Source organism: Xiphias gladius, chromosome 7, assembly GCF_016859285.1.
Source record: "Xiphias gladius isolate SHS-SW01 ecotype Sanya breed wild chromosome 7, ASM1685928v1, whole genome shotgun sequence".
Lineage (NCBI taxonomy): Eukaryota > Metazoa > Chordata > Actinopteri > Istiophoriformes > Xiphiidae > Xiphias > Xiphias gladius.
The window spans coordinates 5,348,659-5,372,436 of record NC_053406.1 but is presented as its reverse complement, the minus strand read 5'-3'; the positions used below and the strand labels follow the sequence as shown (position 1 = coordinate 5,372,436).

The 23,778-nt window shown below is 42.0% G+C and overlaps 1 protein-coding gene across 2 annotated transcripts in view; it reads right to left on the bottom strand.

Annotated features, from left to right (window-relative positions):
- Positions 1-6,123: 6,123 nt before the first annotated feature.
- epha4l (eph receptor A4, like) overlaps positions 6,124-23,778 on the bottom strand; it is a 52,118-nt gene continuing 34,463 nt past the window's right edge. The window contains exons 6-17 of one of the 2 annotated variants that reach the window (XM_040130519.1): positions 21,172-21,296; positions 20,870-21,029; positions 19,243-19,354; positions 16,660-16,718; positions 16,056-16,169; positions 15,259-15,444; positions 11,770-11,831; positions 10,841-11,050; positions 10,596-10,745; positions 9,994-10,190; positions 7,594-7,752; positions 6,124-6,304 (exon numbers count right to left, since the gene is read on the bottom strand). In XM_040130519.1, the coding sequence (XP_039986453.1) occupies positions 6,190-6,304; positions 7,594-7,752; positions 9,994-10,190; positions 10,596-10,745; positions 10,841-11,050; positions 11,770-11,831; positions 15,259-15,444; positions 16,056-16,169; positions 16,660-16,718; positions 19,243-19,354; positions 20,870-21,029; positions 21,172-21,296 (1,649 nt within the window). In that variant the 3' untranslated portion in view covers positions 6,124-6,189. The remainder of the gene's footprint in view (positions 6,305-7,593; positions 7,753-9,993; positions 10,191-10,595; positions 10,746-10,840; positions 11,051-11,769; positions 11,832-15,258; positions 15,445-16,055; positions 16,170-16,659; positions 16,719-19,242; positions 19,355-20,869; positions 21,030-21,171; positions 21,297-23,778) is intronic. The other variant, XM_040130520.1, reaches the window with a different exon arrangement.

Sequence of the window (23,778 nt, the reverse complement as noted above, 5' to 3'; positions counted from 1 at the left end):
GATGCAAACTCTGGTCTCCTGCATGAAACTCAGATGCTCTACACACCTATCCACACCCCAACACCCAGATGGAGTACACTACTTTCAGCATTGACCCTGAATGTTGGTAGTGGAAGTTAAACGTGAGCTGCAAAATTGTTCAACTTGTACCTCTTCTATTGTCTTGGATGGAACTCCTAGAATACTAGGCTAGCATAAGACACATTAAAAATATTTCTTTGGAATTTATTGTAGATCTGAAGTTTCAAGTCAGTGGTAGATGCATTCAACAATTATCCAAATAACTCAACCATCTGTGTTATAGTTCTTCCCCATGAAATAGATCACAGGCTGGAATACCTGGAAGACCATTTTCTTGGGCCGTCTCCTTGAGAAACTGAGGTAAAAAGATAGCCTTCACTGACTGCTCGGATTGAGCTGATTTCATTCTAGCATTGAAGAGAGCAGCAACATTCCAGCTGAATCATGGCCATTACCTGAACTTTCAGCATGACTTACTTCGGTTAGCCTAGTCTAGCAGACAGCAAGTTTTTCCTTTCCATCTGACCTGCACTCTCAAACTCGCCCTGTCTGGGTTTTTTCTCTCTCTGTTTCTTTTTTGCTTGCACTCATGGCTGCATTTAGCACCTTTCTTTGTCTTTATTCTCCCCGTCTGATTCCTTCAACAACACCCTCCTCTTCTTTTTAGCCATGCTAGCAGTGTGGTTCTAGGGATGGCAATGTCAGGAGGTCGCTCAGTCCACCCCTTTGGTCCTGACTGAAATATCTTAACAACTATTACATTGATTACTATTAAACTCTGTACAGACATTCATGTTCCCCATAGGATGAATCCTCCTGCCTTTGGTGATCCTGAGTGAAATATCTTGACAAATATTAGATGGATTACCATGACATTTGCTACAGATATTCAAGGTCACTTGAGAATAGTTTATGACTTTGGTGATCCTCTGACTTTTTCTCTAGTGCCACCAGCAGGTACAAGTTTTTTACATATTCAGTGAAATACCACAACATCTACAAGATGGACTGGCACAATACTTTGTACAGACATTCATGTACTCAGTCAAGATTTGTTTTTCAAACTACTGTTTCCAAGGTAAGAATGAATATGCATGGTCAAAGTAATCCTTGTATATAACTGCATGCCTTATACGTCTATTATTTTTAATTAATTATATCTTTTTAAAATGCATATACTATAGCAAGTTGTCAAAAATCAAAAAACAAACATCAGTTTAGGGAATTTTGTCAAACTCTGCCTCACTAATCTTCTTACATCTTCCCTTCTAAACTGGCCAACAATCTGAGAAGGAAGCAAACTTTCCCACCGAGACCGATAAACATCTCCCACCGCAAACTTCAGAGCTTTTAATGTATGCATGCCTTGTGCTGGTGATTTCTCAGGAAATGTGTAAAATGCCGTTTGGCTCAATGTTTGCCTGAGCTCCGTTTCTAAAACTGTCCTTTCTTTCCCCGACTCTGCCGGGTCCTTATCAAGGACCCAGGACAATCAGCGGTTTATCGCTGCTGGAAATGAGTGCAGGAAGCAGATGTTATTCTGATTAAACACACATGCATCCACACACATATGCATTTAGCCAAGTGAGTGGCGCTTGCTGCTGCCTCAAGGCCTGATAGGAGCTGAGGGCCAAGTCCTGAAGACCCTAGTCATGATATCTGCTGAACATGTGCTGCAGAGGGGACAAACTGCCAACAGACTGCCCTTTTTTTAGTCTGCGCGTGTGTTTGCGTTACAGAGTGTGACAGTAAAAAATAAAAAGCAAAGACGAGGCCAAGAAACTGCTTGATGATCTTCCTTGGCCTCTTCCCTCTGTTACATAACCTCTCCATTATATGCTATCATATAATGCAGTAATCAATGCATAGTTAGGTAATCAGCTCTCCTCTGCAGACGTAATGACATGCAATAACTGCTGATGGCCTTTGCATTGGATGCCGCAGTGTATGTGTGTGTATCAATGAGAGGCAGGGAGATTGTCATATGGTTTCTACTTTAATAAGAATGCACTTTGGCACCCCTTTATTTTCTTCACTTTAGGCTATTATTTTACAAACTAGATATAAAAGGACATAAATAAATGACATAAGTTACATGTACCTAGAGCTCCTTGACAAAAACAAAAACAAGGCCAAAAAAATGTCATGTCAAAAAAAGAAAAACTTACAAAAAAACATTGACAGAATGTTAGATCTACATGGCTAGATCATATGGCATCGGAAGGCATACAATAACAAACAATAACTCTGGCATTTTGTTAATTTTTTTTTATCTTTTGTTTTTTCAAATCTTCCCACATTTAAGTAAAGGAAAAAAGTATTTTACAGTACATTCTGGTTTCTTTCTCCTTCCCAACATGTCTTGCATATTTCCAAACAGGTCCTTTCTCGATAGATAAAACCCAAAAAGAAACGCATTGCCAAAACAGGAAATAGCTGTAGAACTGTATTAAGGGCGGAGGTGTTTTTTGAATTATATGACACGTCACTTATGAGTTCAAAACATTCACATAAGTATACTTTAAAGAGATAAAGGAACAAAATGAATATAGTCCATTGGGTTAAGCCTGTAGCTGTATGATGTGCTCTGGAAAAAATAAAAATAACCAACAGTTTTCCCTTCTTAAACACCTTTTTCCTCACTTCTCTGATCCTTCGTTGTGTACAGGTGCATCAATTTAAACTGCTCCCAATTCATCAGAGAGATGGCGCCGACATTTCCTCCTTGACTTGTCATGAGCTCGGACAGTCCAAACTCTAGTCTACGTTGGACGTGTGTCTATGCACAGGAGGTTTACAGTCACTCTTGTCTGGTTCTCCGTGTGTCCATTTGCAAGCCGCCGTAACTGCCAAAGCAGAAATGGGTTGCATTTGAAAAAGCTGTTTAATTAATGTTGTTGCTGCGGAGAGTTTGCACGACGAGAGCATCACACCTTACATCATTTTCTTAGACGACACAAAAGCAAAAAAGTCCAGGTTTTTTCTATTTTATATCAAAAACAATACAACTCTGGTATGTCTTCCTCCTCCACAGTGGCATGAAAACAGTCACAATTACCGATAGTACTTCAAAGACTTTTCACTCATACAGCTAGACACACACACACACACACACACACACGTGCACACACGTCATCACATTCGCACGCTCAAATCAAATGCTTGTTACTTTACATGCAAACAGAACTAAGCAATAAAAAACAAACAAATAAATCACAAAATAAAATGAAACTTTCAAAACAAAAGTACATTATCCGCTGGAGCAGGGCTTCTCGATTATATTACATTCTTCTTATTGTCTCTTTTTTTATGCTGTTAAATGATTCATAGTAATTCCAGTACATTGTTGGATGGCCACAGGCAGACGGTGGCTAGTTTGTCAAGTTGACGTGTTGTGACGGTGGATGTCCCAGACACTTGGGGATGGATTTGTCATCTCGATGTAGGAGGCTCCAAGGAGAGGAGGGTGAAGCTGGAGGAGGAAGACAAAGAGGAAGAAGAGGAAGAATTCTGGTTGTAGCGAGCGAGGCCGGGATCCTGTTTATGATGGAAGGCAGCAGCTGGGGAGAAAGAAAAGGGGGAGGAAAAGAGAGGATACATCAGTCATGGTGGTTTTAAATATAAACAATTTTAGCTTGGCATCCATTCCTGACCAACAATACTGCTCTCCAGCTCAAGCTCGATGGAACATTTGACTCATCCGCGCAACGAAATCGTGTGCCAAAGCCAGGGCATCCAGAGAGTGCGAGCGGCTGCCCTACAGGGGGAAAATATGGATTTCATGGCAACAATGTATTAACTCGTGTGCACCACATGCTGTTGTGTGTGCATAATATATGAAACATGCCCTTGACTTACTGGCACACATCAAAAGCACGGCAATAGACATTAAATGAGCGTGTGTATTAGATGATTACTCTCTGTATAGATTCGGCAGCCAGTGCAACCGCTTCATGCTTTTTTCTAATGCCAAGTGAAATAAATCCTTTGTAAAGTCTTCAGAATTGCTCAAGCAGGAAGAGTAATAAATTACAGCCCATTAACTTCAATAATTATTATAGGTATTCTTTCATTTTCAGACGAGCCTTGTACATACCTTTTTTTGTATTTTTGTACATAAATTAAATTCTGTTATACTGCAAAATATAAATGCATTATACTGCTTTAGTGCTGTTTTTTAAATACTTAGCCTACCCACATTGATAAAAATAAGGTAGACAAAATATTTGAAACGGCTCACAGTATAATTAAATACAATTCAACAGTAGTGCTAAAACAATTAGTCAATTAATCAACGGTTATCATCAATCATTTGACAGAAATTTATTCAGCAACTATTTTTATAATCAGTTAATAGTGTCAGACATTTATCATCCTAAAAAGGCCAAACATTTCCAGGTTTTAGCTTCTTAAGTGTCAGGATTTGATGTTTGATGCATATAGGATAGAAAATTAAATATCTATATCTATTTATATAGATATAGATAATTACCTTGGGCTCTGGGAAATTATAATGCATTTTTCCCTATTTTCTGACATTTTATTGATTAAACCATTAATTAAGAAAATAGTTAATAAGGCAGATTAATGTGAATAGCTGTTAGTTGCAATAATGATCAACAGTAAACTAATCAAGGCCCTCCGTTAAAGCCCTCCTGGTACCATCCCACACACACCCAAATGCACCTTCTCTTCTTTCCTGGAAAGTGTTTCTGAGCTCTGGTGGGCTCCGATTGGCTGACTCGGAGTCAGCGGCTGATTAATTCTTCTCATTAAGATGCCAGCGGTATCAGGACCGCAGACTGATCACAGACCAGTGGCTATTGATCTGCTCTGGCTGCCTGCAGTGGCACAACTTGCTTGGTAATTACAGTTTCTAGAGGTAAGGGGCCATTGGGGGGGGGGTCGTAATGATTCTTATAGGCTCTTTGTGGCTAGACATGCTTGATATTAGGAGCATACTACAGTAATGAAGGGAGCTATAATCCAATAACTTTATTTGTTTTGTTTTAATAGGGCTTTCTGCAATGAGTCTAGGTAACAAAAGATACTATTAATCCTCACCTTGATGATGGTTTGAGTAAATTTGAGTGTATTTTCCCGGCGATGATTATGCCGATGATCATGATGACTCTGCATCCATATTGTCTTTGTTGCATCCTTTTGTCTGAATAAATCCTGCCAATAAATTCCTTCATTCTCACATCCAATTTATAAAGGCAAACAGCTGTCCATCAAAGGTGACGAGGAAGAGTCGGTGGGTCCTGCAGTAGCGGGGGGTTGGGAGCTTTGATTCAGATGAGGAAATGAATGGAAGAATCCAAATTGTATGTTTATCTGTGGGAGAGCATTTTGGGGAAGACAGGGGAGTGGGAAGGCTCCTCTGGAAGATCAAAGACATTCTCAGCAGCGTCCTGAGGGCAACAAAATACAGCGTCCTGGGAGAAAAACAAGGCCAGAACAGAGCAAAAAAAAAAAAGAAAACAAGAAGCGCCTCAAAATACGCCCCCCCTGCGCCGCCATCTCCCCTCGGAATCCAAGCCTCAACCTCTCAGAGATTCACTGTTCATATCTGTTTATAGGTAGGATCCTCCATTTTGTCTGTGAGATACCAAACGGATCCAGCTGAGGGAGAGAACAATGGTGGCTGGGGCAGCCTGCGAGTCCCACAGAAACAATTCATGTACAATAAACACAGTCACAGGAAATCAAAAAAATCTGCTCTGCTGATTATTCCAGGAAAAAAGTTCCAGAAACAACACTCTGCCCGAGAGGAGGAAGAAAGGTATGATTCCCCTCTTCCTCGCCTCTCCTTCCAAACCATTAAAGGCACTCCAGATTGGCCTCCTGGAAGCACTTTTCCAGCCATCCCTTCATCTATCCATAAATGCTTCAGACAGAGGTGCCCCATTCTCCAAAACAACAAAAAAGGGCAAGGTAAAGGTCTGATTTTTTTTTTTTAAAAGTGCCATTTCACCACTTTTTTCTTCTTCATCAACGTCTTCTTTTCATTTAGATCCAATTTAAAGTGCATGGATGAGGTAAACTATTTCTTCATAGTGTGTTTGTCTCTTTTTTTATATTTAATCTTTTTTGTTATTATTTTTTTTTTTTTAATAAGAAACGAAGTCGCTTTGCTTCCTTTTCCTTTTTCTGTGTTTAAATCTCTCAGACGGGAACCATTCTGCCTTGCATCTGTTGCATTTGGGACAGCATTCCCTGGACGCTGGTCAGGATCTTGTTCTGGTGTGCTGCTGAGGATATACCTATGCGAGCCATGTCGCTGAAAAAGATGGGGAAAAGAGGCCTTTTAGGACCAAGGAAAACAATAACAAACACATGAAGGCCTGATACACATAATGAATTTTACAACCTTCGAGTGGAAACTGGCCTGACAGTTTAACTGCTGTATAAGGAATTTTACTTGCCAATGCAACATTCCTAATCCTGTAATCTTAACAAGTGAAAAATGAAAATATTACACACAAGTGACAGAGACTGAGGAAAATTTAACACGTAAACCTTTTCAAAATATGGCTCGGATTGATACTGGTCTAATCATAGAAGAACAGTTTGAAATTTTGGGAAAGACGCTTATTATGCCTAGGCTCTCCTGCTGAGAATTAGATGAGAAGATCGATACCACTCTTATATCTGTGGGCCGAATATGAAGCTACAGCCAACTGACGAATATCTTAGCTTAGCTTAGCTAAAGATTTGAAGCGGGGAGAAACAGCTCGCTACATACTGGAATTATTGTAGGTGAATAGCTTAGCGTGGCGTAAAGTCTTGAAGCAGGGGTGAAAGCCTAGCTACATGCTGGAACTGTTCAAAGTACCTAACGCCCCGTAAAAAACACAACCTGTCATTTTTACATCCCTGTTTGTGTTTAATAGTAAACTTAGAGCTGTTGCTAGGCAGATCTTTTACCTTTGGTCAAAGCCAGGCTAGCTGTTTACATTGACAGACGCAGATATGAGAGAGTGGGATCGACGTCTCTCGGCAAGAAAGCGAATGAGCAAATTTCCCAAAATGTCAAACTATTTGTTTAATGAGTTTAGCTTTGTTTGAGGAGAAAATTATATTTTTTAATTTATTTAAAAAAATAACATCATCAAAAGAATAATCCAAGTCTTCAACAACTCTTCAAATCACGTACTGAACATAAATCATTTGAATTACTGTAAGTAAGTAAAATTTGGGGTGTTTTTTAAGGGAGAAACCAGAGCGTTGTCTTGTAATTCCTCCTTTACCGCTGGTAAAACTTGTAGAAATATTGAGTCTTATTCTTTTTAAAATAAGTGAAATATTCAGGCCATAAATTGTGACATACATTAATTTTAGGTATATTCCTTAATTTTCTGGTATTGTCTAGTCATTTTTCTCAAAACTGGTGCAATGATCTGCTTCTTGCAGCCTTATCCTGACATTTCTAAAAGTATTAAGTGAGAATTCAGTTATTCTCCATTCACAGAATTCCCCCGCTATAGGAACATTTTTTTTGTTGACTAGCTTGAACCTTCTTCTATTTCCTCCTTTCCTTCTTTCTCACAGTCTCCCCTTCCAACTCACTCTTGTGTCATGTGGACCACAGCCTCTGGAGTGGTGTAGCCGGCGGCGGTGAAGTTGTCGCTGTATCTCTCCATGCCAATGGCCTGCAGCCAGTCCTCCACTGTTCCCATGGCCGAGGACGCCTCGGGGCTCCCTGGCTCCAGTAGGGTGGTGTTGGGCCTATTGTGGATGGAGGAGAGAAAAAAGTTTAATGGAGGATTATATCATGAACTTGTTGTACAGACATTGTCTCAACTTTCAGTTTGGTTCTGTCAGTTTCTGAAGCTGCTGCACTAGCCCAAAACCATGATGTGCGCAACTGTCTGTGCAAATAGACAATAAAAGTTCAATTCTGTTTAAGTGCTTTTGACTTGAAATGTAATGATCTGCTTCCTTACATAGTCTGGAACACCGCAGATTCATGACAACTACAGCAACGGCAGCATTACAGCAATTAGTTTCCTAATTCCCGACTACTGCATGTGCATGACACATACACCTTGTGTGATGACAGAGAGCTACCCACAGGCTGTGAAATGCATCATGCTACATCTCTCTCTGCCTTTTCAGCAGGTCTATCAGGTTCAGCTCTGTTTTGTGTCCCTGTTTACTGAGTCCTACCAGAAACCAAGCCAAGTCAAACACAGTACCTCCTGGGTGTGACCGGAAACAGTTAGTTAAACCCTCTTTTACAGAAAACACACAACCCGGTCACACTTTGGTGGGTTTTACCACTCAGTGGAGTCCCCTCATCACAATCAGATATTCATCAGCAGATTTCCAACCCTCTTTTTTTCACATCTTTCCTTTCTGTGGGGCCATGAAACATTTACAGGGGGAGTGAGCCTGAGTCGGTTGTGGTCTCGTACCGCTCTTGTGACTCTCTCACTTGCACATACTATCACTCTGTAGCATTCTCTCTTTTTTTTTTTGAAAGATGTTGACTTGAACTGTGAGAGCAGGATGTCAGACTCTTTAAAAAATGATCTCTACTCAGTAGGTGGAAAGGCTTATGCATAGCTATCCCTTTTCACACACAAACACACACACACACACACACACACACACACACACACACACACACACACACACACACACACACACACACACACACACACACACACACACTCTACTTTCCCCTTCACTCTTGTAACTGTAAAAGCTGCATTTACAGGATTCAGTTCTACTAATTACTCCACAAGGGCTCCCCTCTTGCTCTCACTGTGTCCCATTAGGTGAGTGTGTGTGCGTGCAGCCACATTTGCGTGCGCTTACACACTCATTAAACTCAAACAGACTCCCACTGGCCTGCGTCGAGTCTGTAAACACACATAGGTCATTCTTAACACGTTTAGCCACTCGAGAGAAATGGTGTTGGAGCTGTAGGGTCATGTTTGTTTTTTACTCAGCGTTACATCGTAATTCTCCCTCACTGTTAGAGCAGCTACATGCCTGTGTGTACAGCACCATTAAAGCTGGTTTGCAGAGAAATCCATTATGGAAGGTGTTTGTGCTGAAAAAGCCACACGTTGCTGGTAGATAACGTTTAATGGTGAATGTAAATACCAGCGAGAGAATAGGAGAGTGTGCATGCATGTGTGCGTGTGTGTGTGTGTGTGTGTGTGTGTGTGTGTGTGTGTGTGTGTGTGTGTGTGTGTGAGTCGGTGTGAGAGGCATAATATTGCGTATGTAATACATTTTCCAGTATCTAGGCTGCATAGTGCGGGCTTGTGAGTTTAGCAGATGAGTCAATGTGTGTTTATGCACATTAGCTTTTTAACACACCATATTTTTGTTGGTTGCCAGTGTGAGCTTAATGAGAAATTCCACATCTTTTCTATAATTTTCAAGAGAGTTGGACCATTTCTGGATGGAAGCCATATTGCTCCTTTCTGGTTTTATTATTTTAGTGTTATTTTTAGATTGGTTTGTAATACAGTCAGGATAAAATCAAAGAATATACAAAGTAAAGCTATTATTATATTACCAAATGAAATTATTGATACTCTTTGAAAAATGGATAAAATTTCCAAACTTCTTCCATCTAGAACAGTTGTCCAAAACCTTTTTGCTTGTGACTAAAGCAAAACCTCGTTAAGTAAATATTATTTGAGTAGCAGAAAGAACATTTTTTTTCTGGTTATTGGTTACTGGTTAATAATCTTGCGACCCCCTCATACTTCCTTGTGGGTGGCTCAACCCCTTGTTTGGGAACCACTGACCTAGAATGTACTTCCTAAAATCTGTGATTCTATGACCAGCATCACCTCTTTTGTGTGTCTGTTTGTGTGTTCAGGTGCATATGTATGCTCATATGTGCGTGGAGGGATAAGCATACGTCAGCGGGCGAGACTAGAAATCATTTGAATTACAAGTCATGTTAAAAGCATATCTGCTTTGCGTGTGTCTCTGCCCTCCCACCTGACAGTGGTCTCTCCCCCGGTCCTCTTCAGAGTGTTGGGGTTGCGGATCAGCTTGTCCAGCATGTTGACGATCTGTCCAAACTTTGGCCGGTCGGCCCTCTCTCGCTGCCAGCAGTCCAGCATGAGCTGATGGAGTGCCACGGGGCAGTCCATGGGCGGTGGCAGCCGATAGCCCTCATCAATAGCCTTGATTACCTAAATGGCAGATAAGTGCTGCTGTAAGTCACTTTGTTTCTGATTTTTTTCTGATGAGACTCAAACTGCGATAAAAACTGTATGCAGTTTGATGACAGCTAATTTTTAATCACCTTACTTTAGCCACCTACACAAGACATTTGTTTATGCATAAATTAAATTCTTTATCATCATTAGTGGCACTACAAATGTGCATTCAGTGTGTAATGAGAAAAGGGAATACACTGCTGGTATTTTATCACCCCTGCAGTTAATTTGATTATATAACGAGGTTAAAATGATGAAGTGTCTTTTAAAAATGTTTGACACATGAAACTGGGAATTATTGTTTGTTCTCTAATATCACCCACTAATTCAAGCTGTATATTATTTATGATTGTCTGCATATGATTTCTCCAGACTTACATCTTGATTACTCATGTCCCAGTATGGTCGCTCGCCGTATGACATCACCTCCCACATGACGATGCCGTAGCTCCACACATCGCTGGCCGAGGTGAACTTCCTGTAAGCAATGGCCTCTGGGGCCGTCCAGCGGATGGGGATCTTCCCTCCCTATAATTGAAAGAGGGGCTGATTAATGAAACATGACAAAGCCGACAAGTAAGGTGACACACCACTGACACATGCTTGCCTAAAGACACACTCACCCTAGTGGTGTATGCAGCCTCGGGGTCGTCCTCCAGCACTCGGGACATGCCAAAGTCAGACACCTTGCACACCAGGTTGCTGTTGACCAGGATGTTGCGTGCCGCGAGGTCGCGGTGAACGTAGCTCATGTCTGACAGGTATTTCATGCCCGACGCGATGCCACGCAGGATGCCGACCAGCTGGATGACTGTGAAGCGGCCATCGTTCTTCTGCAGAAAAGATGACAACATTTGACCATATGATCTTCCTTGCATCTTAAATGTTTTGGGTTGTGTTCAACATTCAACTGCCACTTTTCACTTCTCAACTTTTCACTCAGTCTTAAATGAGTCAGTTCTGTTTTGGTTTAAATGATCTGGAAATGCCCCACATCAGATTTAAAAAATCTGTAAAACTTTATCTTAAACTCTCTTATTTGGCATTTCTAATTATATAAACACAGTTGTAAAAAAAATGTAAGGTAAACTTGTAAACTTCTTTACTTTGTCATAAAATTTTGTTACTTAAATGTGTATTATTCTATTTGTCACTAATTAGTTCTCTTGTATGATTAAACATGAACAAATTCTTACAGTGTGCTATAAAGCATTTATAAACTGTTTATAGGCATATACAAATTATGAAAACATTTCATTAAATATGATTTTAACTTTATTATTTTTAAAAGCCCATTTTAGCATTAATGAGCAGTGTATAAACACTTATAACACAGTACAGGTAATCATCTACAGCCAAAAAGTGTAGTGAATCCTGGAGAACACTGAGGTGAAAGAGTAAGTTGATCAAGATTAGGGTAAATGTTTGCGCACAAACGCTTGTAATTTTGGAGGATGACATTATAAAGATAAGAGGGGGATCAGCTGGCTGCAGTCGTATCGCACACTCACACACATGCACACGTGTGTGCAGACAGAAACGCATGACTGACCCTCAGGAATGCATCCAGCGATCCGTTTTCCATGTACTCTGTGATAATCATCACTGGCTTACCTAGAGAGAGAGAGTGAAAGAGTGAGAGAATAAAAGGCAGATGATTATAGAGGTAAACGATGCACATCGCAGCCCGACACAGCAGGGGGGGTTCTCGAGGGAACGTGTGTGTTAGGCCATCCATCTCTGTCCCATAGTGATTTAATTAGTTCAGAGTTACGGTTGCCCTGACGTCCCTCTTCCTTCCCTGCACATGCAAAGGCATCTCCAGCGAAACACACACACACACACATACACACACCATCTTGTGTTTATGCAAATATGAACTGATGTTGGACGCATTATCCAAAGTCTCATCACTGTCACCCACTCAGAGTTGCTCTTACTCGCTATTTACGTCAGTCACTGTCCCTTTGCCATCTTTCTCCTTTGCCAACTTTGGGCGCATCTGTCACTCTCCTGCTAGTTCCCTCCCCCGCTCCTACGCTCTCTCACTCTCTTTTCTCCTCAATCCCCGCCCCTCCTCTCTGGCCTTTTTCACCCCATCCCTCTGTCTTCCCCTCTCCGTCTCTCTTGGGGGAGCGTCTGTGTCTTTATCTGAGCCGGGGCAGGCGGTGGGGAGGGTGGACGTTCCCTGGTGGGTCTGTGTCTGTCTTTGTCTCTTAGGATGAGGGGGGAAAGCGGGCATGTGGAGAGGAAGAGAGAGAAAGAGAGAGCGGAGAAAAGGAAAGGGAAAGGAAGGGAGGGTGGCTTGTTTTTGTCCCAAAACGGCAGCAAGCTGGTGCCTAACCAGCCATGGCAACAACACATGCCGAAAAGTGCTGCCACAAATTCCTCCTAAGACTGCGAAGCTCTTTGCGTTCCATTTCAAGTGGCACAGTTAACGTGGACTTAAAAGCTTATTGTGCTGAGGAGAAGCGCTGACTTAAACCTGAGGGGAAGCTGACTTGAGGGGAAGTTGTGTAAAATCTCCCGTGTGCTCCAGCAGAATGCCTAGAGCATCAGAGAGCCAGCCGAGTGGTTGGCGGCTGAAGTCTTGAAGGTGAAGTTCCTCCACTCCACAGCAGGCCACTCGCTATTCCAAGAGGCCGTCAGTCACTGCCTAACCCGCCGAGTGATTGGCATTCCATTAATTATAGGGCACTCCGGCGATGCCCCAAAAAGAGGAAGTGAAGTTAAAGTTGGGGGAGACCGGGGGCCCTCTTTGTCAGCCATCTTTGTTTCCTTTGTTGCGCGTCTCTGCCCCGGGGCTGCCGGTGATTGACAGCTCCCCAATCAAGTCTGAGGAGCATCTGACCTGCGACCTTAAACTATCGCCTTCCCAGCCCCGCCCTCTTCCTCCCATACCATTTGCATGCTAATTTCTTGTTTACTGAATACGCCCTGCCGCCTTTGGCAATGAACTCTGGGCAAGAGCCCCGCCAGTGGGACGGTTATCACCTGCCAACAAAACCAGGGATGGGGAAAAACACAAGGGGGGACAATATTAAGGGAACACTGGGCAAAAGCTCTCTGGAATCCTTGACGTTTGCAGTGAACAAAGATCTGGCTGTTAAAAGCAGATCTTTTCTAAATTAGCCCATTCTTACTCCATGTAAATCAGCTGTTAAATATATTACGTCTGATTTTGAGCTCTGATGGAGGTTAGATTATAATTACACACTAGCATGATAGAAACATTTAGTATGAACAGGCTTCAAGATGGTGGACAACAGCCAGCAGTACTCAGGGAGAGATTTTTTCACATTTATGTATTTTAGTGCCTATTTGGAGTTCCTCCATAATTAATAAGGCTTAATTGGCTCCGTTGGACATGCCAGCAAACTGAGGCCAGATTGAGAATTCCTTTTAACTTGATTGTAATGGAGAGGGGAGTGCAATTCAAATAATGGATTTTTAATAGATTCCACTGACACACTCAAGTGTGAAGGACTAATTTGCCCAAACCTTGTGTCAAGCTACCAAAAGTAAGAGTGGAAGGAGGTGGAAAGGAAGTTATTGGATGCCCTTCTTGCTTTGGCTCACCATCCTTTCATGTCGGCTCGTGTCACTGCTGCGTAGATCATCTGCTTCTCCTTCATCTCTCTCCCTGTCTCGCTCCGTCTCTTTCTTTTCCAGCCTCCGGTTCAGTAGTTCTACCACCCTCCGCTTTTCCCTCTCTGTCATTCCCGCTGTTGTTCCCTGTCTTTCCTCTAATCCATCAGCTCCTAGCCGTCTCCCTGTCTCTTTCTCTCCGCGTCTCTATTTGCACCTTCCCTGGCTGCCAGTTATGTCAGATTTTTTTTACTTCCTCCTGTCCATCTGTCGGCCTTTTCTCTGTCTTTCTCACTCAGTCTCCGCGAGGTCTGAGAGGTCACTATTCACGGGGCGAGGTGTGATAGGTGATAAGCAATTCTGCCTGGGCTGCTGTTCACTTTCAGCTCCTGCTGGGCTAAGTGTGTATGTGTGGATCTATCTGTGTGTGTGTACAGAGTGTACAAGAGTGAGACAGACAGTGTTATCCAGCACAGATAGGGCCAGGCTGTTGTGTCACGACACATTACGGCACTTCATCCATCCAACCTGAGCCAAGGCTGGCCGGCAGCTTTGCCGACACTCACGCACACATGCAATCAAAGACGCGCAGGCACCGACATGTGCTGACAAGACATTCGCACGTGCACATACACATACAGACACATGCACCTCTAGCCTAACAAATAGCATCGGGGGAAGGTGTAAGAGGTAGAGAGAAATAGAGAGACAGAAAGGAGAGAGTGCCAAGGGCAGAGGGAGGGAGATTTGGCCGGTGTTTTGTGGCCATGCAGCAGCAGATAGAGGAGGGATAGGGTATCACTCCCTAACCCCAAACACATTTACGGCTGACACCATGATTAATGAGCCTAGTGGTGCGCTACAGGGCCTTTTCCTGGACCCATTAGACCCCCTCCCAACTGCCCAGCTACCTCTAACTCCACCTCCCCCTCCCCACCATTGCTGGACCCCTTCCATCTGGACAAAGCCCACCTGGGGATACCCTGGATGGGACATACAGACATGTACACACGTGCACAAATACAAGTACGAACATATCCTAGAACATATGCAACATGAGTTGTCGTATATCTTTAGGTAAATGCAAGCATTAAAACACACAACAGCACACAAACACACACCTTTGGCTCACCCTTCTCCAAAGTCACCCCAAACCACGGACGTAGTTGGTAATGATTTAATGTTATGTTTTTTTTAAGGGATAACTGGGACAGCAGAAATGATTTCCTCTGTGTTTCTGTAATATAATAGTCATTGTGTGTGTAAATGTGTCTGTGTGTGAGGTGAGCATTATTGCAATTTCCTGTAGCAAATTCAAGTCCCCAAAATAGTTTCTCAAATAGCAAATTAAGCACCAAATCATGTTCTTTCCCTCATTCAGTAACCAAAAAAATTTTTTCACCCTACACCTTTCTCCTCCAAAAAAAGTAAAGAAACAACATCCTTGACATACATTTGGTGACCACGCCCTCTAGGTGAATGATGTTTGGATGGTCAAACTGGCCCATGATGCTGGCCTCAGACAGGAAGTCCCTTCTCTGCTTGTCAGTGTAGCCGGCCTTCAGAGTCTTGATAGCCACACAGATCTCTCTCTTGCCCGGCATCTTCAGGCGGCCGCTGCAGACCTCGCCGAACTCCCCTGAAAACACAATACACAAGCACTCTGATGCTACAGTTCTATAAATCACATCAAGAAGGGAGTAGGTGAGGGTTTGTGGTTGTGTGTGTATGTGTGTGCAGGTTAGAAAGGGTCCACTTTAAACATTGATCAGGGTCTCTAATCCCTCTCTCCCCCTCCTCCCCTCACCCACTGGTGCAGAGAGAGAGAGGGGAAATGGATATTGATTCTTTCTCTTTATTATTTTGTCATTGGATGACTTTTCTCTGGCCACAGGAATAGCCTCCTCTGATATTTTGGGGGTTTTTTTGTTTTTTATTTACTCGTTGACCTGCCTAGAGGCAGACCAAATGTTATTGTCTGGGGAAATGCTGGTTTTTGTTCTCGGAGTGCACATGAGAGCTTACACAGCCACACAGAAAACATGAATCGCTGACAAAGGTATGCTGGCAGAAGAATATTAGCGTGAAACAAATACCAAATATGCTATTATCCCATTAGGTGGATGCCAAAGTATGTTAGACTATGCTTTACTGTAAAAGCTGCCCATAACACTGTATTCACAATATTTGGTGAAGAAAGGGTTAAGTGAACTGAAATTGCTGGATTGAAAACAAAATGTAGGTCCTCACCAATGCCAATGACTTTCTCAATCTTGATACAGGAGGCGTCAATCTCTTTGGCGAACTCTCGGACAGCTTGGTTTGGGTCCTCGTAGGTGAAGGGGTCAACATATATCCTCACTCCTGAGGAAAGAAGTCGGCAAGAAAGAAAGGAAGGAAATAAAAAAGAAAGAAGGGAGTGAAAAATGAAGGTTAATTCATTCCGACAACTAAACTCCATCTGTTCTTTATTTCCATCATGCTGCAGGCTACACTGCCTTCCTCTGTGGAGCCTCTTCTCCTCCTCCTCCTCCTCCTCCTCATCCTTTCTTCTCTCTATGCCATGCTTCACAGTCCAACTCCATTGCTTTTCATGTCACTGTGGCTGACTTCAATTTGATGGAGCTCATTAACTTGAAATTTTTGTGGGATGCAACTAACAATGCTGATGACTTGATAATGAGGTGTTTGGATCAAATTAGGATGCAAGAACATTAACTTTAAAATAGTTTGTTTTTTCCCCCCTTTTATGGGCTTCATTTTACAGTTTAAAGTGCATGCACATGAGCACACCTGACAGCACTAATGTTTTTCAATTAGAGAGTGTGTAGGTGGAGTGTTAACTATGAGTTACCTTGATGTAAGTGCTTTTCTTCGTCAGAGTCCTGCTTGGCCTTGCTGTACTTACTCCTTCTGGGGGCAAAAACAGCAGGACGGTCAGGGAGTATGTGTCAGAACAAAAAGCATAGCATCTGCATCTCAACAAAAAAATGACAATAATAATGGAAGACAAGTGTCATTTCAGTAATCCCAAATTAAAACTTAAACCAAAACTCCTAAACCCACTCATGCATCAATTAAATGATGTGAAGAGCTTACACAATCACTGATTACTGATGAAGCGCTGATGTCCTTGCTTAATATAATTATTTATTGGAGAGCTCCTTACAAAGACTGAAACTGCTTTTAAATTTTAAACATAATCAGATTTTTTTATACATTTTATGACACTTCTTGATATTTGCTCTTAGTTATGCAGATAAAAGCTTTAAAGAAATTGTTTTGGGAAACACACTTATTCACTATCTCACCAAGTTTTACATGAGAAGATTGATACCACCATCAAATCTAAACGTCATAAATTAAAACATTATATCTTGTTTGTTTAATCTGAATAAAAGCCAGTGTAAAAAGCAATATTTAAGCATATATTTAATGTAAGTATACTTAGTTAAAACATGGAATCATTGAGTCAACCACACCAAAAAGAAAGATCAACTTATTGTATAATGACTGGTTTTGAAAATTTTTTCCATGATACCTTTGCATTCTTAATTTTTTTTTTTGACAAAAGTTTAAGATTTTCTAAGAAAGAATACTTTGAGATGCCAAAAAAAATCAAAAAAAATTCTCAAGTTTTCCAGTTGTTGAAAGTACGTTTACTAAAGTACTGTATGTAAGTGCAATTTTGTGGTTGTTTGTATGGAGTATTTCCATGTTATAGTCCTTTATACTTAAATTACACTACATTTCAGGAGAAATTATAGTTTATATATATATATTATAATTTAATTATATCTGATTAACAGTTACAGTTAGTAGTTACTTTGCAGATTAGAGTTGAGATGAGTTTGATTGACTGTTTTCATTGTTCCCCCCAACTGTAAAGTAGTTATAATTAAGTTCAACATTAGAATGTTGCTTAAATGGTAATGCATCAGTTTTACTAATCAAATGATATAATATATGTTAGTATAACAGTATGAATGGGACATTCTGAATAACTTAAGTTATTATTATGAAGTTATTTTCCTACTTAAGCTATTTTGCTGCTAATACTTGTGCACTTTTACTGAAATACGTTTTTAATGTAGGATATGATTTATTTGTTTTATTTGTAATAAGATTGCCTTTACATTGTGGTCTTTCTACTTCAAATCAAATATTTTTTAGCACTGATGGTTTCTGAAGGGCATTGAGCATACAGCAACAACATGCAGTAAAGAAGCCGGCAGGTATAACAGCTTTAAATCAATCCCAGACAAGATGCACTTAAATCCCTCTGAATCCCTCAGGCAGCCTGGCACCTGTGCTTATATTGATGTGTTGGGTCAGTGGTGGAAATGACCAGATGTGCGAGACATTGTCTTCCTCTATGTTGTGTAATGATGGTAAACGGCTACGTGATTACAGTCCCTCCCCACAATCACAGCATGGCTGGAGAAGCACAATGACAGTGGCCGTCACATGCATATAAAAAAGGCAGAGACAACCACCTGCTTGGCTGGGGAGAGAGACAATCACACGGAAAACAGAGGGGACTCACACAAGAACAAACACACAAGAAACAACCCCCTTCATCCCCCATCAGTCTCAGCACCAATCCACTCATTAAAACGGTGATTTGCTTTCCATATGAAGAGGCAAACTCACACACATAAAGGGATCAACGAATGCTCATCAAAGGCACATACGCACACATGCAGGAATCAACACACAAGCCATTAAGACTCCCCTGCCCCTACTGCCACCACACACATGAAAACAATACTTTACACCTCCAACACATACAGACACACACACACACACACAGGGGGAGTGTGGTTAACACCCAGCGGTGAGGTAGCCCCATCTGCATGTAATCCCATCTCTGTGACGGTGCTTTGTCCTGCTCGCTGGTTAACACCCTGAGATTGGGTCACTGCAAATCCACCTGATGCCTCTCTGTCTATCCCTCCGTATTCTATCTCCTGCTTTTCATTGCCCGCTTATCTCATTGCCCACCCTCCTATCCCTCTCCCTCTTTCTCTTTTTTTCTCTCTCATTCTCTTCACGGCAGTCAGCAAGGCTCAGCGGGAGAAAATAACTAGCGGCCGGGATTACAGCCACTAGCGAACAGATAGATGGAGCAGGATGGAGGGATGTGAGGAGCAGGAATGGATGCAGAGGACAGGGAGCAAAGGGTCACTGATTGCATCTCTTCAGCTGTCGGAGCTGTCAATCACATCTCCGGTGTGGGGCGAGTCATCACTCATCCGACGTGAGCAAGTTGCACTTGCTGGCTGTGTGTGTGTGTGTGTGTGTGTGTGTGTTTTTGAGTGACGTCCATCTCCTGACAGCTACTTTTCCCGTGGCTAAGCAAGACATCCCTCACCTGGGAGGAAAGAGGGAGAGACAGAAAGCAGAAGAGACAGAGGGAGTGAGGGGTGAATCTCACCTTCGGCTGATGACAAAAGCGCTGATGAGGATGATGAGGAGGACCACGCTGCCCACCACTGACACCAGTAACACTGTGGAGTTGGCCCCATCACCAATAATGGGAGCCGGGACTGTGGGAAAAGGAAGGAAAGATGGTGGGGAAAGAAGGAGAGGAAGACATTGAGGAAGAGAAAGGACAAGGGAGGAAGGGTGGACAAAGAGCAAAGTCAATATTATTGCGCTCAACTGAGTCGCTGCACATGAAAGAGCCAGTGTACATTCTGTGTTTGTCATAGTCATTGACCCCCCCCCACCAAACACACACACACACACACACCCACACACACACACACACACACACCTACACACACACACACACACACACACACACAGTTGTTTGCTTCGTAATTCCTCCATTTTACAATTCCCTCTGTAAATTCTACTGTTTTGCATGCGTCATCGGGAGACAATGATGGCCCGTTAGGATATGAACTTTACCATATCGTTACCATGCGGCATTATCTCTATCTACATTACAAAGGGAACATCTGGGTTTACAGTGCATCTCTGTAACCCTCTATGTAATAATCTTTCAGTAACAGTGAACATTATGTGGAATAAGACTTATTGAGATAAATCAGAGATGTTAATAAAAAGTACGCAGTAAAGCCAGTGGTTCTCAATCTGGGGGACAGGCCCCACTTGGGGGTCATTGAGTAACTGCCGGTGGGGCAGGGATGACCTTGAGATTAATATGTGTAAAATTAAGTTGAATGAATCTGATTTGAAAACAAAGAAGAGTTTGCTGATGCTATCTTGTTAATCTGTATTTCATTCAAATGCAACTTGGTTCTTTTTTTATTAGTTGCTTCCCCTATCATTGTTAACGATTGATGAGAACCTTAAAGTAGCTTTACGGTTGTTAAAATCAGGTTTTCCATTCTGTCTAACAGTATTAAATATATTTTGTATCAGCTTGTACCAAGATTATGCTCCATTTCATTGAAGGGAAATCTTTGGAAACTTTAGGATCTAGACTAGAATTTAAAATAAAGCTCTGTGGGTTTTGAAAATTTTTGGCGGCACTTCATGATTCTGTAATGACTGACCCACTAGCAGGACAGTGGGGTTTAAGGGGCTAATTTGAAATTGTGATCAGAGTCCAACCACGTAGGTGCTCTTAATGTTGTTATCTTAGGGTTTTATAGAGTTTCAGAGTCTGCTGGAAACAATGAATACTAATTTTTTGGCTTTAAAATACACACATTTAAGGCCATGGACAAGAAGCAAAAAGTAGCTATCAGCAGCTTCCAAGTAAAAATGTCTGAAATGGTCTCATTCTTCAAAAACCCATATAAGTTGAACCTTAGCTGGCTCATCCACTGAGACTCATTGCAACTTGAATAATGGAAGCTACTCAAGTTGCCAGTCAGGTGGTGGAGCACAATATCATTTATCTTTTATAGATGACAGCTATGTTGATTAATGACTCTACAATGAAATAGAAAAACTCGTAAAAGATGCTATCATTGCAGGATTTTGCAGAAACGGGCGTGATAGAGCTGGCATTGAGTCTCTCTCTCTGGCTCTGCAGTGCACTGATGTCATTAAAGCAGGTAGAGTAGAGGCATCGTGGCTGAACTCACCAGAGTTGGTCATGAACTCAAATGGGCCACTGAATTCCCCGTAGCCTGCTGCTGTGCGAGCACGCACGTGGAACACGTAGGAAGTGAGGGGGCTGAGGCCCTTGATGTCAGTGTTCCTTGATGATGTTTTTATGATTCGGTAGCTTCTTTCATTTTGGTCCTGAGGAAGACAGATAGATAAAGAAAAGAGAAAAACAAAAACAAAGGAAAAACAATCAGCTGTGGTTTCTTGCTGTCTGTTGAAATGTTTTGCTCAGAACTATTTCATCACCGGAGACTACATCTCCTATGGGACCCCTCACCTTCTCATAGTACTTGACTTCATACTCTAAGATGACCCCATTGGCTCTATCCGGTGGCTGCCAGGCCAGTGAGATGGTGTGTCTTGTGATATCTTTCGCCTGGATGGAAGTCACTGGAGAGGGAGCTAGTGAGATAATCAAAGAAAGAGAAAAAAAAGAGGAGAATATAATTTTATCCCACTTTTGTATCCCTGTCCTCCATGTTGTCTTCAGCCTCTGAGACAGAGTCTGTTTTGTGTTCCTCTCCTAAATCCCCCAATCTTTGCTCCTACTGAGAAACTCAAACAGTGGGCCAGGCCTCAAGGCAATCACTTCCATTTATCTTTGAACTTGGCTTCCATTCAAAAGCTGAGGCGTTGCAGAGATGTGTAAGGCCACACAGCTGAGCTAGCCAAAGCTAGAGTGTACAGCAATACTAATGTACTAATATTTCCAAACTAATGGTTAGTATCCATAATACTGATCCAATTTCCTCTTGGCTGATGCTAGCATCTCAGCCACTTTTCCTACAAGCTGGCAAAATAATGTCTAACTTAATTTTCTGAAGATTCCCAGGTCACCCTGGGAAACCTTACATTGCTACAAAGTTTGCCTCAAAAAGCTCAAAATGAGCTCACTGCATTTTTTTTTTCTTCAAGAGAGCAAATCAATTGGTTTTCATTAAAGCTCCAGTGGGCGATCTTATCTCAAGACTCTTCTGCTGCAGTTGATAATGAGGCCATATTTCAAGCAACCGTGCTATCTGCACTCAGACGCCTTTAACATATGAAGGTTAAAGCACAGATAATGGCTTACACTCATCTCCTCCCTCCAGTGTGCCACTGCTGCACAAATCAAACCTATATCTTCGGCGATTGTGACAACACTAAAATTGGATCATACACACTCCATGCTACCGAGAGAAATCCATAGGTGTAGGAGAGATAGTGTTGTAAACAGAGAAACACTCATGTACAGATTGAGTTTTGAACAGTCAAAAAGATATATGGGGACAGGTGGAATTGTAGACCAACAACAAAAGGTTACATGGATGAACATACAAGCCAGGTACAAAACGAAAGGACAAAAACAGAAAGTCCCCGTGAGAGCTTAGACTCCAATCACATTCACTCAAGTGCACAAGTAGCCTCAACAACCAAACAACCTCACTCATCTCCACAGAGCCAGAACAGAGCACACAGAAAAAACATTTCCAGTCATGCCCAGGTAGCATTTCAATGTGGCATCTGCTATTACAAGTTCACAAGGAGTGAATCTTTGACCTCTGGTACTCAGTGATACTGTAACCTTACTCGTTTCAGACCATCTGCCTTTTAAAAAATTACAGTTGGATGATTAATGAGGGGTTCGCGGTCCACTGATTATGATTGGATTATCTATGACAGTATATGCATTCTCATCACTTTGACCAGGGGCTCCAGGGAGCCTAGCCTTCAGGCTAATGCTAACAAAACCCTGCTTTTAGCTGGAGATTGAGTTCAAACAGGCTTGGAATTCAAGCAACAGCCATGGATAGAGTTTCAGTGGGGCAAAGAAGCGGCAGGAGGGGGTGGAGGGTTTGTGACTGGTGGGAGGTGAGATGGAGATAGAGAGGGATGGGATTGCAGACGTCTCTCGGTAAATAGATTAACCCAAGGTTGTGTCATCCCGTTGGCCTAATGTGTTGTGTCTCCGTTAAACAATTAGATGCCGGCCATTTGTATTCCTCCGATCAATCTCACCCAGCAGCGAGGGCCAATCTGAAGGCCCTCCTGGGGCTGACAGAGAACGTTCCAGCTCAGAAAGAAAACCCCTGAGGGGTCACAGGCCTTCGTTCCCTCAAGGTGATCCACCCATTCATCTTTCCTCCAAAGATGACAGATATGGCGTTTTAATCGTGTTCCCCTCCTCTTGTTGCGTTTTTATTTTTCCCTCGACTGATGTGAGGATAAAGATGAGTTATCTTCTGAGTGGTCCCTTCTGAGGTTCACTACGTGAGATGGCAGCCCAGACACAAAATAAGTAATCCATCAAGGACAAGATTTATAACTTGTTACAGATAAATGAGTCTGAGGAATAACTAAAAAGCAAACGGATACACATTTACAAATTTAAAATATTGTCAAACTATCAGTGTAAAAAGCTGATGCAAAAATAAACCTGACATGTCTATCCCGAAGAGAGAAAAGTTTAACCTGCGGCTGCGATTTAGGCAACCCATGCTAGACTTGCTGGCACCTCTGTAGATGAATTTAAAAATGTGGGACAGATCTGTAATTTCTTTCTGCCTCCTCAATGTGTGGGCTAAAAACGCTGGTGGAATAATAAGTGTTAAATGCAATGAATATTCAGATCTCATCCCAGAATTGTGTGCTACAAAAAAACTCTTCACAGCCTGCATCACTTGTACACACACACATGCGATACACACACACACACACACCCAGGAACACGAAGGACCTCATTATGCAAACAGAAAGATAGAAATTCACATAGAAAAAAATACACCTAGTCCCATTATCTCACACAGACAGCAAACACCTCAATCATACTACCTATGCATACATTATAATGAGTAAAAACCTGGCAGAGGTACATAGAGTTCAGAGATTGGTTTGGTTTGTTTTG